Source organism: Macrobrachium rosenbergii, chromosome 18, assembly GCF_040412425.1.
Source record: "Macrobrachium rosenbergii isolate ZJJX-2024 chromosome 18, ASM4041242v1, whole genome shotgun sequence".
Taxonomy (NCBI): Eukaryota; Metazoa; Arthropoda; class Malacostraca; order Decapoda; family Palaemonidae; genus Macrobrachium; species Macrobrachium rosenbergii.
This window is the reverse complement of record NC_089758.1, coordinates 22,232,541-22,252,416: the sequence shown is the minus strand read 5'-3', so window position 1 is coordinate 22,252,416 and position 19,876 is coordinate 22,232,541. Positions and strand designations below refer to the sequence as shown.

At 34.4% G+C, this 19,876-nt stretch overlaps 1 protein-coding gene across 1 annotated transcript; it reads right to left on the bottom strand.

Annotated features, from left to right (window-relative positions):
• Positions 1-220: 220 nt before the first annotated feature.
• LOC136848186 (phosphonoacetaldehyde hydrolase-like) lies at positions 221-14,962 on the bottom strand. The gene is made up of 7 exons (XM_067120493.1): positions 14,707-14,962; positions 11,796-11,882; positions 9,309-9,427; positions 7,111-7,267; positions 4,900-5,075; positions 3,825-3,950; positions 221-1,040 (listed from the first exon to the last, which is right to left on the bottom strand). The coding sequence occupies exons 1-7, from the start codon at positions 14,726-14,728 to the stop codon at positions 852-854; spliced, it is 876 nt and encodes a 291-aa protein (XP_066976594.1). The 5' UTR covers positions 14,729-14,962; the 3' UTR covers positions 221-851.
• Positions 14,963-19,876: the final 4,914 nt, after the last annotated feature.

Genomic DNA, 19,876 nt, shown 5'->3' with positions numbered 1-19,876 from the left:
CATTCAATAAAAGAATTGGCATGAGCGTAATTATGCATTATCAACAGACTACTGGGTAAGTATATGACAATACTAAGTGGCTTTATAAATGCCCAAATAACCTTTAATGGATAAAATCTGATATGGCATCCGGTATCTACAATGATACTTAAGTTATTTACTAAAAAAGAAATAATAATTTTTTACTAAAGCAGGTGGCTATGAAATAAAGTCAGGTCGATGGTTGGGAAATTATTTTTCGTAACAGTGAAGTATTTGTTAATATATATGTATGTATATATATAAATTATATATGACTATATGTATATATATATAATTATATATATATATAATATATATACACATATATATATATTTATTTATATACACACACATATATATACATATATACATATATACAGTATATATGTATATATATATCTTTACCCGTATAAATTCATATAGTTACAACCTACATCTTTACCTGTATACATAATATATATCGATAAAACTTATTGAAACTACAAAATCTCTACGATCCATTAAGAAAGAAGGAATATTTAGGCAAGCCTGACCCCTTCCCGCACTGCCCGCCCCAACCCCTTTCCAAAATAAGTCATTTTATTCTGCATCTTATCATCAATACAACTTATTGAAATAATACATATCAATAAAGCATAATACATATCTATACATATTACCAATAAAACTCACTGAAATAATATCAATAAAACATAATACATATTATCAATACCTATTATCAATAAAACATATTGAAATAATAACAAATCTTCACAATCCATTATGAAAAATGAGGAACGTAAGACATTTCCTTCTTCAGAACGGGAAAATAGACCTTGTGATCCCTATGCCTAAGGCCTATCTCCCATCGCCATCCTACGATTGATGTCCCTGATGACGTCAGGGAGATCCTTGATGGTGTCGATGACGTAATGGGATCCTGCGTCATGAAGCCTCTCGTAGGCGTTCTGCAATTTCCTCTCCAGCTCGTCCGAGGGCATGCTGTCCAACTCCTTCTGCGACGCTGCTACGTAATTGCCCTTCGGAGGAAGACGCAAGTGTTAAAAAAAATTGAGAAATAAGAGAATGAAAAATATGAGAATGAAAAATTTAAAAATATTGTCGTCTGAGTAAAAAAAAAAAAAAAATCTGTCGAGGGTTTGAAAGTCATGGGGAGCTCATAATGATATTGGATAGGATCGATAGGTTGCACTCTCTCTCTCTCTCTCTCTCTCTCTCTCTCTCTCTCTCTCTCTCTCTCTCTCTCTCTCTCTCTCAGTGTAAGCCACTACTCCCTCAGCAAGGCAATTGGAATCAACGACAGGCTGGAGCGAATATGCCAAGAAAAAGGTGTCAGGTTTTTCAACTTTTGCGACAGATTCGTAGGAAATAAAATACTATATAAAAAAAAAGATGGAACTCACTTGAATTTGGAAGGAGCAAAATTACTAGGAAACCTTCTTAACGAGAACCTCGTGAAACACCTCAGTGAACTGAACACTCAAGGGAAGAAGTCGAAAAGCCCTAAGAATTTGGTTCCCAATAGCACTACAGGAAACAGTGAAAATAAGGAAACGAATAAAGCCACCGAGGACAAAAGAGAAGATAGAAAAGTCCCTCAGAGTGGCGCAGTTTAATGCACAATCTATTCCACCAAAGTAGATTTCTTCGAAGCACTGATAGCAAGTGAAGAATTAGATATAATAGGTATCACAGACACGTGGATACAAGAGACGACAAGAGACTTTGTAGAAGAATACCAAATAGCAGGGTATAAATTGTTCTAAAAAGATAGACCTGATAAAAAAGGTGGAGGCGTTATGTTATATGTCAAGGACCAGCTCAATCCAATAGAGCTTAAAATTACACCCACTCAAGAAGTAACTGGCATCAATATAAGCAGTTTAGGTAAGAAGCTGGCTCTAACACTAGTGTACAGACCTCCTCACCAACCAGAAATATCCGACGAGGAGCTGTATGCATTACAAGGACAAGAAATAAACAACCAACTCTGCATAATAATGGGAGATTTCAATGCAGCAGTACACTGGGACACTACGGCCTCCACATCAAACTTAGAAGGAAAGAGACTTTCCGAATTTGTCAAAAATGAATTTCTCCACCAATGGGTTGACAAACCTACTAGGGAAAGCGACATACTAGACATCGCCCTATCAACAGAAGATAACCTAGAGACTGACCTTTCAGTAGGTGCAAATCTAGGCAAAAGCGACCATAAAATGATTACATTTCATAATAATATTCACCATAAAAAAAGAAAAGAAGATTCTAAAGAGATTAGACTACCGTCGAGGAGACCTAAGAAAACTAAAGGAGTATGTTAAAAATCTAGAGCTCAATAACACAAACATAGATAACTACTAGGAAGCCTTTCTAGAAGAATACACAGAAAAACGCTCCAGATGTATGACATCAAAGCAAATACAAACAAAAGGCAACCCTCAGCCTAAGTGGTTCAACAGAGAAATTAAAAATAAAATAGGAGAAAGAGACAGATTCCACAAGTCAATGACGCCACACCCAACACCAGAAGAAGCAAGCAGGCATAAAGAACCCTGTAGAATGGTGGACAAATTAGTAAGAAATGTAAAGATAAACGAGGAAAAGGGAGTCGCATCAGTTTGTAAGGAAAACCTAAAAGAATTCTTTGCGCATGTTAATAGTAGGAAGCCAATAAAAAGTAGCGTAGGTCCCTTAAGAGACAATAGAGGAAACCTAGTGAATTCAAACTTTGAAAAAGCGGAGTTGTTGAATAAGTTTTTTTACTGCTATTGAATACTGATAGTGATTATTAGTGTTCGTTCTTGAAAAGAAGCTTTTGAACGTTTTGACCAAACTATTGATAAGTCCTTTGCAAATTACTTCAGAAACCCAAAGGAAATTATATAAACAATTTGCAGTTCAGTAAGTCAATAATTAGTCCTAAGAACGAGAGAATTTCACGAAAATTTGTCTTCATCTCAAACGAGAGAGAGAGAGAGAGAGAGAGAGAGAGAGAGAGAGAGAGAGAGAGAGAGAGAGAGAGAGAGAGAGAGAGAGGGGAGACGAGACAGGAATTCCATGCGAATAGTTGCCAACAGAACGGAAAATTGCCATTTCAATTTCCGTGGAGGGGATTGAACGGTGAAGATAAACTTCGAAACTCTGAATTAGTTGTGTTAGGTTATTATTATTATTATTATTATTATTATTATTATTATTATTATTATTATTATTATTATTATTATTATTATTCAGAAAATACACCCCTGTTTATATGAAAAAGGTCTACATGGGCCATCGAATTGAAATTCAAGCCTCAAAGGAATATGGTGTTCATTTGAAAGAAATTACAGAAGATAACAGAAAATAAAGAAAGAAAAGAAAAATATACAAATTAATAAATATATAGGTGAAAAACAAATAAATTAGGAAAATGCAAGGAGAATTGTTTTCAGGGTAGTAATGCATTGGACCTTCCCTTGAATTTTGGAGGTTCTGATAGAAGGCAAAATAAGAGAATTAGTAAATCAATAAATCATCAGATAAAAATAAAATTAATGAGTAAAATGCAAGGTGAATTGTTTTTAGGGTAGTAATGTATTAGATCCTCGCTTGTACTTTTAAGATTCTGATATAGTGTAAGACAAGAAAATAAATAGATAAATATAATAATGGATGAATAAACAAATAACTTAGTAAAATACGAAAGTGAATTGTTTCAGGGTAGCAATGCAATGCATCTTCCCTTGAACTTTCGAGGTTCTGATAGAATGAAGAGTAAGACAATAAGAAAATTCTAGAGTAAAAACAAATTGACTTACTGTCTTAGCCACTCCCACCGTCCAGCATCCGGCTGATGTTCCCTCTCTGATGCCATCAACCGTGTCATCCACCTTCACGACGCTTTCCACGGGTGATACCACCATCCGGATAGCGTTCAGCCATACCTGTAACCGAAGGATTATTATTATTATTATTATTATTATTATTATTATTATTATTATTATTATTATTATTATTATTATCATCGGAAGGAGGTAGACCCTCTCTTAAGCATGTCCTGTTAAAAATATGGATGCTTCGTGTGAATTTATCTTGTATTGAGTCTTCTCAATTTTTCTTAAGACTCGCTTCTCGTCCACGTTAGTATTGGTTAATAACTAGCCAATGTTCATATTTGGGCAGAGAGAAGTATATGAACAGCGTTAAAATAATAATAATAATAATAATAATAATAATAATAATAATATAATAATAATAATAATAATAATAATTATTATTATTATTATTATTATTATTATTATTATTATTATTATTATTGTTGTTGTTGTTGTTGCTGAAAAATCTACACATTTCCTAGATACCTGTAACTTTTAACACAGGATTTAGCTAAATTGCTTATTTATGCCTTTGTGTTAGATTTTTATTATTATTATTATTATTATTATTATTATTATTATTATTATTATTATTACTATTATTATATTGCTGGAAAATCTGTACATATCCTAGATATAGGTAACTTTTAACACAGTGTTATTATTATTATTATTATTATTATTATTATTATTATTATTATTATTATTATTATTAACTAAAAACTAAACTCAGAATTTTCGAAAGCTCGCTAACATCTAATATGGGACACTGATTCTACTGGGACTGATTCACGGAATCTCTTGCTTATACTTCCAATACCTATATTGAGAGAGAGAGAGAGAGAGAGAGAGAGAGAGAGAGAGAGAGAGAGAGAGAGAGAGAGAGAGCACGAAATCTCTTTCTTATGGTTCTGATATCTATCTATCTATCTATCTATATATATATAGAGAGAGAGAGAGAGAGAGAGAGAGAGAGAGAGAGAGAGAGAGAGAGAGATCGTAAATGAAAGGAACTAACCATATAGGGCATGGGCCTCGCAGCCGGCACTTCGTCAGCCGTGACGTAGACATCCGGGACATAGCCCTGTTTTTCGGCCAGTGGCTTCAGTCTGTTGACAATGTCGGATGGGTATCCCGTGCAGGAGCCAATTTTGATGCCCATTTTCCTCAGCTCCTTGATACACTCGACTGTACCTGTAGGAAGGTGCCCAGGCATGTGTGATTATTATTATTATATTATTGTTATTATTATTATTATTATTATTTTGGTGAAGAAATCCTCAGTGGTTTAGATGTAAATATATACTTTAGAAATATCTATGCTCAATGAGAGCTTTCGAAACCTGCTCGGTTCGAGCAGGTTCTCGAAAAAGCTCTCTTTTGTATGTATATTTCTTTTGTATACATATTTCTAAAAGTTCTCTTTTGTACTGTATATATTTCTAAAATATATATTTACATCTATACCACTGTGGATTTCTTCAGCATTTTAGTGACTCATGCTATTATTATTATTATTATTATTATTATTATTATTATTATTATTATTATTATTATTATTATTATTATTATTATTATTATTATTATTCAAAAGATGAACCCTATTCATACAGAACAAGCCCTAAGTAACTACTGACTTGAGATTCAAGCTTCCAAAGAATATGGTCTTCATAAGAGAGACGTAACAAAAAGTAATTAGAAATGTAGAAAGAAGAAATCACTTATTAAAAAACTGAACTTACAAATTAATAAATAAATGGATAAAAATGTGAGAAAATGATTAAAATGCAAGGAGAATTGTATTAAGGTATTAATGCATTGCATCTTCGCTTGAACTTCTGAAGTTTCAATTACACGACTTCCTGAGGGAGACTGTTCCAAAGTCCAGGGGTGTCAGGAATAGGTATTTACCTCTCGAAAGCATAGCCCAAGGGATTTCTTTTTTTTTTGGGGGGGGGCGGGGAACTGGTGGTTTAGGTCATTTTTCAACAGCTTAATGAATTAAAGAAAAACTTTCTAGGGCCTAGATTTAATTTAAAACTTCTCAGAGGGAAACTATCAGGCAACGGTCTGATAATATGGACAAACAGTTTTTTTTTTTTTAGCTATTTAGATATTTGGGGACCGTTATGGCAAAATTCGTCTTGAAACTATTTCACCAAAGAGGGACAACAATGGGACCACAGAGGTACGTAGTGGTTTCAAAAATATTAGATGAGAAAGGAAGAAGTCAGTGACAGTAGACTCGGTATCAAAAACAGAAATATATGATTAGTCTTAAAATATAAACATATTCATTAAGACGTCCAGAAATAGCAAAGATATGGGACATTTATGTTAGTGGAGTCATTAAACAAATAAAAAAGTGATTAAAGGTAAAAAAAAAAATATGATAAAAGGGTAAAAGATAAACTGACAAGACAGTGAGGCGTCAGATGACGAGTTATCAAACCCAAAATCACGTTAAGAATTGAAGTTTTATTTTTAACAAAATGGGATAAGGTTGAAATTTGACTGTTGAATTTCACTCAGATATTCTGAAACTTCCCAACTGCATTGTACCAAGTAGGCCTTCATTCTTTATATGGATATTGTATAACCTAATCAGTGCCAGATCTAGTTTATAAGTCCGATTCTTAAGACAGCAATTTATCAAGGTCTTTCAAACCCTTTTAACCAAAAGTACAGTTAACCATAAATATATATATTGTATATATATATATATATATATATATATATATATATATATATATATATATATATATATATATATATATATATATATATATATATTAATATTATATATATATATGTATATATATAAAATGTTATATGTACTTGAATTTAATGAGCACCATGTTGCTTTTTTGGAAGCTTCATCTTTAATAATAATAATAATAATAATAATTTTTCAATATAAGGTTCATCTTTTAATAATAATAATAATAATAATAATAATAATAATAATAATAAGTTTAAAATTAATTAATAATAATAATAATAATAATAATAAACAATATGTTTATAGTTTAAAATTATTCATACATATATATTAGTATATATATATATATATTTTTTTTATTTTTCCAGGCGGATCACGGCATCATGGAATTCATTCCCTGAGTCCAGTAACCACAAGCGCATGTGATGGCAAGGTGAGGAAGGCCATTCTCTCTCTCTCTCTCTCTCTCTCTCTCTCTCTCTCTCTCTCTCTCTCTCTCTCCAGTACCTTCAATGAGTTTGGAGTGCTGTTCCAGAGCCTCGATATTCTTCGGAACGAATTTGGAGTAGAGTCGGTCAATATCAGCTTCTGTTGGTGGCCGGCCCTTGGCTTTTATCCATCTCGCCCTCACGCTGTCCATGTCGAGCATTTTGACAATGTGAGCCTGTGGCGGACGACAAGGCAATCATTGGATAATGGGGGATATATATATATATATATATATATATATATATATATATATATATATATATATATGTATGTATATATATATATATATATATATATATATATATATATATATATATATATATATATATATATATGTATGTATGTATATTATGTATATGTATATATATGTATGTTATATATATATATATATATATATATATATATATATATATATATATATATATATATATATAGAGAGAGAGAGAGAGAGAGAGAGAGAGAGAGAGAGAGAGAGAGAGAGAGGTCATGCTAATTCCGTACAGCACATATTGCTGAATGAGACGGTCGGAAGAGTAACGCTAGTCATTATGTATTATTTGAAAACTCTTGATAAACCAATTTCATCATTTCAATAGTTACTAAATGAAATTTTTAGATATTACAATAGTCACTATATGCAATGTTTAGCTACAATAAATCCGACTATTTACTTCGCAAAAAATGCCATCTTATTTGCATTCAGCGAATCATTAAAATTAGATATTTGTATAATTTACGTATCTATATTATAAGTAATCGACTTATCCCAGGCGCCCTTAATATTGCATAACTAAATTTATACTTCTCACATTTATCTCATATTTATGTTTATGTTGCTTTTATCACAAGAAGTGGGCTTAAGTTCTAAATATGAAACTGTCACAGAAAAGCAGCAGATATGGAAGCAGCTCTTAAACTATCACAGAAAAGCAGCAGATATAGAAGCGGCTCTTATCACAAGAAGTGGCCTTAGGCTGTAAATATGAGATTATCACAGAAAAGCAGCAGAAATAGAAGTAGCTCTTATCGCAAGAAGTGGCCTTAGGCTGTAAATATGAGAGTATTACAGAAAAGCAGCAGAAATGGAAGCAGCTCTTATCACAACAAGTGGTCTTAGGCTGTAAATATGAGATTATCACAGAAAGACAGCAGATATAGAAGTAGCTCCTATCACAAGAAGTGGCCTTAGGCTGTAAATATGAGATTATCACAGAAAGACAGCAGATATAGAAGTAGCTCCTATTACAAGAAGTGGCCTTAGGCTGTAAATATAAGAATATCACCGAAAAGCGGCAGAAATGGAAGCAGCAGGACGAAGACCTGGAAAAAATGACAGAGCAGGGGACCTGAACCAGATGGAAATTCAGGCAGATATCGCAGAAGACAGAACGTAGCGGGGAGAGGTAACTCATCTCACGTCTATCCCTGAATAAGAACCTGACATGAACACGCTGCTAATGATGATGATGATGATGATGATGATGATAATGCTAACTCTTAACTGGGTACAATACCATTATCATTATCATGAACTAACAAAACAAAGAGGTCACTTGATCGTATCTTGAACAGAGGTACTTGAGAGAATATCTCCCAGTTTTAAGATAGGATAATCGGCGTTTGCAACCTTTTGCAGCACAGCAACAGGCACTGGAGCGCCCCTTGACCCCAGCGGCTAATAGCGATAACATAAACATTACTTACAACACAACACTAGCCACAACAACAACAAAGACAAAATTATCAGGTGAAAACAACAGAAACTCCGCTGTCACAAAATCACTCAGTAACAACAGCAACAGGAAAGAGTCAAACAAGAGTTCGCACAACAACGTGAGTCACTACAGGAAAAAGTGGGCAAAACAACGACAACACCAATGGAATAATAACAAAAAGTATTAGGAAACAACAACAAATACACTACCACAAAATCACTCGGTAAAAGCAACGACAACAGTAGAGTCAAACAAGACTTCACACAACAACATGAATCACTCCGGGAAAAAGTGTGCAAAACAACAACAACACCAATGGAACAACAACAAAAATTATTAGGAAACAACAACAAACACACTACCACAAAATCACTCGGTAAAAGCAGCAACAACGATAGAGTCAAACAAGACTTGACGCTACGACATGAATCACTCCAGGAAAAACTATGCAGAACAACAACATCAATGAAACAACAAAAACAGAAACAACAAACAACTCACCCTCTTATGCATGCCCATGGGACCCCTGGCCTCGTCGTTGGTCACGGGTACCCCTTCCTCCTCGAAAATGGTCATGAAAGCCCCAGCAGGAGAGAACACCCCGCAGTCGATAACAGTGCCTGCGTTGATAACATAGGTTCTTTTAGGCTGGGTACGTTATTTGACACTGCATTGATAACATGGGTTCTTTTAGGCTGGGTACGTTATTTGACACCGCATTGATAACATGGGTTCTTTTACGTTGGGTACGTAATTTTCCATTGCGTTAATAACACGGTTTCTTTCACCCCGTTTTTTTTTATTTAAGGTTGCGTTGATAACATAGTTTCTTTTACGTTGGTTACTTTATTGACCATTGCGTTGATAACATGGTTTCTTTTACATTGGGTATGTAATTTTTCATTGCGTTAATAACATGGTTCTTTTACCCCGGTTTTTTTTTTTATTTAAGGTTTCGTTGATAACATAGTTTCTTTTACGCTGGTTACTTCAATGTCCATTGCGCTGATAACATGGTTTCTTTTACATTGGCTACGTTATTGAGCACTGGGTTGATAACATAGTTTATTTCATGCTGACTTTGTTAATTAACGTGGCGTTGATAACATGATTTTTTTAATGCTGCTATGTTTGCGCTGATAATATGGTTCTGACATTGCGTTGATAACATGGTTACTTTTACGCTGTTTACGTTATTTAACTTTGAGTTGATGGCATGGTTTCTTTTACGTTGATTGATTCATTTAACATTGCGTTGATAACATGGTTTCTTTCACGTTGATTGATTCATTTAATATTGCGTTGATGACATGGTTTCTTTTACGCTGATTACGTCATTTAACATTGCGTTGATAACAGTCTTTTGTGTTGATTACAAAATTGAAAAATACGCTGATAACATGGTATTTTCTAACGTTGATTGCATAATTGCATCGATAGCATGGTTACTTTTACTTTGATTATGTCATTTAACGTTGTGTTGATAATATGGTTTATTTTGTGTTGATAACATGGTTTATTTTGTGTTGATAACATGATTTTCCTTTGTACTGATTACACCATGAAACAATGTGTTGATGACACCATTCAACATTGAGTTGATAACATAGTTTCCTTTGTGTTGATTGCAACATTCAACATTTTGTTGGCGACATGATTTTTGCATTGAATGCACCATTTAACATTACATTAATAACAAGTTTGCTTTGGTGTTAATGACGCCATTACACTTAGATTCAGTATAAAACATACTGACGGTAAATGAAACCAGCATTAAATCTTGGTTTAGATCGTAAGTTTCAGGTGTAAACAGGTGGAAGCCTGAGTCGCTGATATCACTCGTAAATGAAAAACGGATTTCCTGATTGTTGGTTACAGATTTTTGGTGTAAACAGAGATTCGGAATCACTAACATCGACCAAAATGAACCCTTTTACGTGATGCAATTTGCCAAAAATATATAACTTTTTTTTTATAAAGAATGTCACCAATGTTGACTACACTTTCAGGACATAAATAATAAATTCTGGCATGGAAAATAAGTGTGCATTCACACACACACATGCACACACACACACACACACATACACATATACACACATATACATATATACAGTATATATGTGTGTGTGTATAATACAAATGTATATATATATATATATATATATATATATATATATATATATATATATATATATATATATATATATATATATATCACAAAAATCCACGTAAGAAGGTGAGTGAGTGTGAACTTGAAAATGTAGAATAAACTACGAAAGTGCTTGTTCAAAGTTTCGGTTTTCACTCACCTTCTTACGTTGATTTTATGATATTCTCAAGCACGCATTCTTTCGTGCTTCATTGAAAATATATATATATATATATATATATATATATATATATATATATATATATATATATATATATATATATATATATAATATATATACATATATATGTATATGTATATATATATATATAGTATATATGTATATATATATATATATATATATATATATATATATATATATATATAGACATCAGACATGGGCATGATTATAAAAAATTATGATTTGATTTTGATTTTGATTATTGTGATTAGATTATGATTACTTTTTTCACTTTTCTGATTACGATTTGATTTTTTCTTTTTGTGCATGATAAAATTATGATTACAATCACATTTTGCTGTGATTATTTATACAAAAAATAATGATTAGCAGTGATTAAGCATAGTGCCTAAGTAGGTAGCAAACTACAACCTATTAGGTGCACTGTTCCATATTTGAGCACAGTATATAATCATTTAAATCTAATCACAACCAAAAATTATTCCAGACCATAATCAAAATCAAACCTTCATAATTTTTTTATAATCATGCCCATGTCTGATATATATATATATATATATATATATATATATATATATATATATATATATATATATATATATATATATATATATTTCAGCTCCAGTAATTATACCTGCCCAGTCCAGTACCACTGCCTTCACCGTTCCCAGATACTGTCGGGAAATTCTGTAATCACTTCTGTTGTTGATCAGAACATCCGCTGAAATGAAACGAGAGATTGAAAATAGATTTTTTCAGAAAAAAAAAGTCAGTATAGGAAACTATGGCAACTTTATATCCTGGTAATTATGGTGACGAGCAATGTAACGATATTAGGATATGGCGTAGACGATGGTAATGAAGTTGTATGCATGAGAGCTTTTATGATGGTGATGATAGTGTTACAGTGCATATATATATGTATGTGTGTGTGTGTACACACACACACACACACATATATATATATATATATATATATATATATATATATATATATATATATATATATATTATATATATATATATATATATATATATATATATATATATATATATAAAATATATAATTATATATATATACAGCTTTATTCATTAACTTTATTCAATCTATTTATTGCCTATTACGTTACTATACACTCCTCATTTGTACAAGATTTTTACGGGCTGAAATATAAAGAGCGAAGATAAAAAAAAACACCCCTAGTTTGTTAAAACGCTTTATGGCCTAAAATGTAAAAAAAAAAAAAAAAATGTGGAAAAAGCAAAATTGTACAAACAACGAAGACACATAACTGGTGTCTAAGAGCAAAATGACAAATAACGCAGCAAAAAGGTGTCCATTCTCATAGCAACAGAAGCACTCGTAAGGATTCTTCGTACAATACTGCATTGCTTCACTTTTTGAGGATGGTGGTCTTAACCTTTTTTTTTTTGCGGTGTGGGGAGGCAGGGAGGGTTTAGGTAGTTTGTCGGGGGGTGGGGGGCGTGGGTTCAACGGGGATGTGTTTGTATAAATGTTATGTCTGTATAATATTGGACGAATGAAACAGTTATTTAGACTTTACCGCATTATAGGTGATGGCCCTATTATTGTAACATTTATATATTATACTATAGCTTATACATTTGTACATTACTTTGACACTTTCGTCAGTAAATGATTAATCAGTTAACTAGGAAATTTAAACCTCTCATATATAACAGGAGAAAAGAAAAAGCATTATTATAAAGATCAACGCAGTGCGAAAATGTTGGAAAGATTCACGAGATTATTATGATTTATGAAAATTTAAATAAAGTCAGCACTTGGGCATTTTCTGCCATTCAGCGCCTAAGACAGTGAAAAGGGTCCCGTGATGGGGTAGTCATTACTCCTCACGCGGTGCACTGTAGGCATGACTTAAGGTTCTATGCAACGTCCCTTCGACCCCTAGCTGCAACCACTTTCATTCTTTTTACTGTACCTCTGTTCATAGTCTCTTTCTTCCAACTTACTTTCCAACCTTTCATAATATTTGTTTCATAGTGCAATCACGAGGTTTTCCTCCTGATACACCTTTCAAAACCTTTTACTCTCCATTTCCCGTTCAACGCTGAATGACCTCACAGGTCCCAGCGCTTGGCCTTTGGACTAAATCCTATGTGTCAATATTCCAATAGTGAAAAGGGAGTTTGAGTGGTTGGACAGCAAAGCTAGCAGACAGGAAGCGGTGAAAGGGGTTAAAATAAAAGGCTGAAAAGTGGGTGCAGCTATGGCCCGAAGGGACGCTGTCAACAACCTTTAGTAATGCATACAGTGCACCACGTGAGGTGCCCTGAGGGCACTAAACCCAACACCTCCCCTTCCCCTTCGGAACGATTCCTTGAAAAGACACGGCAGTTACATGAATGTTAGTCTGAGACTATACACAAGACAGCTGCATGAATATTTATATATACAAGGCAAGGCTAACAATGTGAATGTTTGACAGAGAGGACACTTCAGGTGCGAAAATGTTTGTGATAGCTACATGAATATGTTTCGCGGAAGTAGGAAAACACTCTTGCAAAATACTAAAGTAATAATTATCTTATTTAGAATCAGGGGTACGTGTCAGAAATTCAGAAGCATTATGAACATTCAACGATTCACCCGGAAGACACGAACCCCGCGGGGGGAGAGTGACGATAGTGCACCTCATGCGGTGCACTGTAGGCATTACTTAAGGTTCCTGGCAGCGTCGCTCCGGTCCCTTGCTGCAACCCCTTTCATAGTCTCTTTCTTCCATCTTATTTTCCACCCTCTCTTAACACTTATTTCATAGTGCAGTTGCGAGGTTTTCCTCCTGTTACACCTTTAAAGCCTTCTTTACTCTTAATATCCCATTCAACTCTGAATGACCTCATAGGTCCCAGCGCTTGCCTTGGGCCTAAATTTTATATTCCAATTCTAACTCCAGAAGACAAGAGGCCCTCTTCAATTCACTAAACAATTGTTGTTTTTGATAAGCTAAAAACATCGTAGAGACAGTCAGTTTTCTATCATGAGAAAAAGATCTTAGAAAGAGAAATTTAAAACAAGATAAATGATACCATTACGTTAATATCTGACGTGGATATTTTAGGAATGTTATCCTACTCAGCAGAAGGTATTAAGATATTAATAATAATAGCTTGGAAAGTGGTCAAAAATTCCGTAATTGTCCAAGGAAATAGGTCTATGCTACAGCAACGGTGAAAGAAACAATTCATTGGAAGTATGAAACTCAGTAGCTGACTCCTATTTAACATTAAGGACAAAATTAAGATGACACATATGTTGCCTAAATTCAAAGACACTTTCAGTAACTTACTCCTATTTGATATTAAGGTCACAATAAAGAAAACGCATATGTTGCTTAAATTCAAAGACCCTTTCAAAGCCTAACGAAGTTACCAGTTCTCATCAGTATTTAATGATGTTACAATACACTTGTTTTGCTATTGATGGTTAATTGCCCGTCTTTAATGGGAGTTTTAAAAGCTAAAGGACAGAAAATGATGTTTGTATCGAGCAAATTAGTCACCTTGGAGTGTAGACAATGGCATCTTCTTCGCCTTCCTTTTGAAGTAACGAGGGAAATTAAGTGATCAGTTGCCGAACTAGGTGACCAGTTGCCGAAACTAGGTGAACAGTTACCGAAAACTTGGTGAACAGTTGCCGCAACCAAGGTGAGCAGTTGCCTAAACTAAGGTGAACAGTTGCCAAACGTCGCCACTACCAGCCAGTCAGGAACAGTGTTCGCTGAGGTGTTCGAACCCTTCCCAGCGACCTGTGTCTTTACCAAATCCCAAACTACTACTCAGAACCACCTGTTCTCTCAGACATGAAGTTCTGTTTCAAGGTTTTCTTGATAATGACGATAATAGCCATTCGTTATCTTTTCTCAGCTGAGAATCTAAGGATTTTCACTCGACCAAGTTTTCAAACACTAGGAAAAATGCATTACGTCACAAATGAAGTAAAAATGCTATACACCACATTTAAGGAACTAGGCTTGAAAATGGAGCATACTGAAATATTTTAATATATCTCTATATCAGTATGCACACAAATGAAATGAAAACGGTCAAGTATTTACATGAACGAAATCTTAAAAGCTATATCTAATATATCGACAGATTTAGAGGTGGGAGGTAATGAAGATTTTACCGATATTAAGAAACATTACTTTATTTTCAATCGCCAAGGGCTCGAGGCCTCCATATTTATTTCTGTCTCAGTACAAGGGAACTTTCCATTCCTGAACTGACTTTTCGTGAGATAAAGAGCTCAACAATATTCTCGAGTGCTTCCTCATTCGGGTTATCTGTGGAAAAGTATTATCATCTTGTTTTCGTGTGATGGACGTCATCCTGACAACAAAATTACCCTTACCTTTGTACACTTTAGACGGTTAGTGACGGACAGTCACAGAAACAATGTTGTGAATCACCCAGAATGGTAAGAAAGGGATGCTTTCCGACTTCAAATATCCTGAAGTATTTTCGAGAGATATCTAAGACTCTGTTTCACGAAGAGTTCGTAAGGATTCTCCCAGAGCTGAATGACCTCAGGATCCAGGTGCTCAGGCTCTATCCCTAAATTTCATGCATCAATTCATAAGGAATATCCTACAAGAACGTAGGACGTTCTTGTAGGAGAACATAGAATGTTTTCATTATACCTTTGGTATTCATTAATAGATTACGCACGATAGATACGGGTTTTCAACGCTGTAATATCATACGTGCCTTGTCATTCATCATCGGCAGCGTCATCCCCTGCTTTAACTTCAACAAATCTCCACCCTTCTCCAGCCTCTTTGTAGTCCAAGTAGGTCTGGTGCCTACAGGAGCCGAGCTAGATAGCGCGCGCGCCCGCACACACACACACACACACACACATATATATATATATATATATAAGTACTAAGCCACAAATTTAGTTTAATATCCAATTCACTATACCTTGGGAATAACTGACACCAAAGGAGAATTCTCAATAGGGGGTTAGTGCCGTCAGTGCACCTCACGCAGTGCACTGTAGGCATTACTTAAGATTCTTTGCAGCGTCCCTTCGGCCCCTAGCAGCAACCCCTTTCATTCCTTTTACTGCACCTCCATTCATATTCTCTTTCTTCCATCTTGCTATCCACCCTCTCCTTCTTTTACGCCTTTCAAACCTTTCTGCCTTCAATTTCCTTTCCAGCACTGAATGACCTCATAGGCACCAGCGCTTGGCCTTTGGCCTAATTCCCAAATTCCTTCCTTCCTTCTAATGGGGAATTATAAGTGATCAGTGCTTCGTCACCAGTGGGACTCGCAATGTATAAAATGTATAAAACCTTGTTTTATATACTTATCTGTTACCTTGAAGTTTCGCAGAGGATTAACAACTCTTTTATCATTTTATCTAATGAAGTGATGATGAGGATGATGACGCAAGTCTCCTTAATATTGTTGACAAGACACTTATTCTTCAGGTAGATAAAAGTTCACTCCACTCACTCTCAGATGGGTAGGATGATAAGAAGTCTTCCTTTTTTTTTATCTCTCCGCAGAGCATAATCAAAAGAATGTCTGTGTGTATTTATTATATATATATATATATATATATATATATATATATATATATATATATATATGTATATAATTTATATATGCATCTTTTTCTCATTGTAAGCTCCCTCTGTCTCTCTTTGACACACACACACATACACACGCCCACACACGGACGGACACACACACACACACACACACACACATATATATATATATATATATATATATATATATATATATATATATATATATATATATACATACATACATACATATAAATGTGCGTGTGTGTGTGTGTTTATGTGAGTGTAAAACAGAGAGAGAGAGAGAGAGAGACTTAAAAAGGAAACTTTTTAACTTTTAAGACAGATAGTCATACAAAACTAATGTCATTTTTTGGTCAGAAAAAAAAATTCTGAACTCACATGCAGTAAAGCATTCATAAACAGCCCTTCTAAGGAAAACCTTCATTTTTCTATATTCTATAAGAAAAACAAACCAGCAAATCAGTAAGTACCATGACAAAGTTTCATAGTGTATATCCTGTACTATTCTTTGCTGAGAATCACTACAGCAAGTGTTCATAAAACTTCTAAAATTTGGATATTATTAACAATATAACTAGTGTATTGCATTAACTGGCCCATATATCTTTCTGATACACTCTTTAATTTGAGCATAAGTAACAGTATGATATCAGTAACAGTATAATATCAGCTGTTATCAGGGCACTGCTAGTGGACTTTGTTTTTTCCATGGGGAGAATCTTACTGGGCTTTACTGGCCTGCCCCATAAGAAGACATCTTCTTCTTCTTCCCAGCTTGTTCCCATTTTTATATGGGGTCGCCGTTGGAAATTTATTTACCTCTTCCATATTTTATTGGCCTTTCATAAGAAGACGTGCTGATGGACTTTACTGACCTGTTCCTTAAGAAGGCATATAATCGACTTTACTGGCCTGTTCCATAAGAAGGAAGGTTAATGGACTTTATTGGACTCTTCCATAAGAAGGACTGGTAATGGATTTATTGGCCTGTTCTATAAGAAGGCATATAATGGACTTTACTGGCCTGCACTATAAGAAGGAATATGATGGATTTTATACGCCTGTTCCATAAGAAGGAATGGTAATGGATTTATTGGCATGTTCTATAAGAAGGCATATACTGTAATGGACTTTACTGGCCTGTACTATAAGAAGGAATATGATGGATTTTATACGCCTGTTCCATAAGAAGGAATGTTAATGGACAGTATTGGCCTGTACTATAAGAAGACATACAATGGACTTTATTAGCCCATTCCATAAGAAGGAATGTTAGTGGACTTTACTGCCTATTTTATAAGACGGCATATTTATTTACTTTATTATCCTGTTCAATAAAAATGTGTATACCATAACCCATGATGGACAAGATCTGAAAGTGTTACTGAATGCTCCTGGATGATGTGAGGTTTATGCAAGTTACTGAAACAGAAAAGATTTTAACGCTCGTCAGAATCATCGCTGTCATTGCTGGGAAAAAGGAAATATATAGTATTCTGACAGCAATGGATGATACATTTCTTCTAATGCTGTGCAAAATAAACCTTGGAAATGAAGTATACCAAGTGCTATTCCTTAAGCACAGTGTTTCCAGAGTGCAGTAAATCATTGAGTGGATGATGAAGCCAAGTTGAATAATCATTAAGTTCACAATTTGCGATAATTCAGCCTTTTATCACACCAACTACACCACTTATCAATTAACACCACATCCCTATTAAGAACAACAGATAACTACAACAAGAGTTGCTTTATCTGCCGGTTATTTAACGACGTCAAGATCAAACAAATGTCCACACCTTACTGACGAAATTTATTAATAACTATTGTTCTATAAGAGCTACATGGTTGAGTATAAAATTCTACACTGTGCTCTACTTCACCAAATCAGGATTCACATCCATTTCCCAAAGTTATCTCAGATGAAGAGAGCAGCTATCTAAGCTCAAAGTACATAGTTACATACTTGCAGATTGTCCTTTCAACAGTCTTTGTTAGTGCTGGAAGAATAAATATTGGCACATTAAGTGGTAGTAGCCAGATTCATCTGATTTTGGCAGTAGGTTCATTGTTAATCAGTTTCCACTTACCTGGAAAACATCTTCACTGGAATGGGGAACAAAATGTCTTTAGCAGAATTTACTGCATGCAACTTTGCCCAAAGTGCAGCAATTGCCAATGCTTTTCTAGCTTCTCTAAATCAAAAACTAATTTGGCAGCCGAGATACTTAAGAAAACAGATGTCAAGAAGATGAATTTTGTGCTAAATACTGCATAGCCTCAAAAGTTTATTAAAGGAATATAGAAGGAAGGAAGGAAGGAAGGAATAGAGAATTAGGCCAAAGGCCAAGTGCTGGGACCTATGGTGTCATTCAGAGCTGAAACAGATATTGACAGTAGAAAGGTTTGAAAGGTGTAACAGGAGGAAAACCTCTCAGTTGCACTATGAAACAATTGTTAGAAGGTGGGTAGCAAGATGGAAGAAAGAGATTATGAATGGAGGTACAGTAAAAGGAATGAAAGGGGTTGTAGCTAGGGGCTGAGGGGACGTTGCAAAGAACCTTAAGTAATGCCTACAGTGCACTGCATGAGGTTCACTGACGGCACAACACCCCTACGGGGAAAATTTTAGTAAAGTACGACAGCTTGGTCCTTTGGCCTCTATATGAATTATCCATCGCCAGTTAAAAGTTAGAGGGTGGTAGAGACTTTGATTTATGAAAGTTTAGTCTGATGACATGCCACTGGAACTGTTTGGCAAAGACTTTGTAAATAGAATACTTTGTCAGGCCACCCAACTGAAATGATGATGTATGTTGGCAAGTTAACTGCTGCCTTCTCTGCAGTACCTTCTAAGCTGAAGAGTTAATCAATTTCAGTGTCTGAGTTTGTTCACAACTGCATCTGTAGTTAATCATTCTGAATTTTTTTTATAGTACTTGGCAATATTTTAACTTAAAGTTAGTTTTTTCACATAACTTAAAAATATGTCATCCGATTGTTCATTTGGCTATGTGCATGTAAGTGATGCCTCAGATCTTTAGTTCTCCCAGTATTTGAACTGGATTTCATGAGCTTTGCAAAGAATCAGTATCCTGTTAAAGCA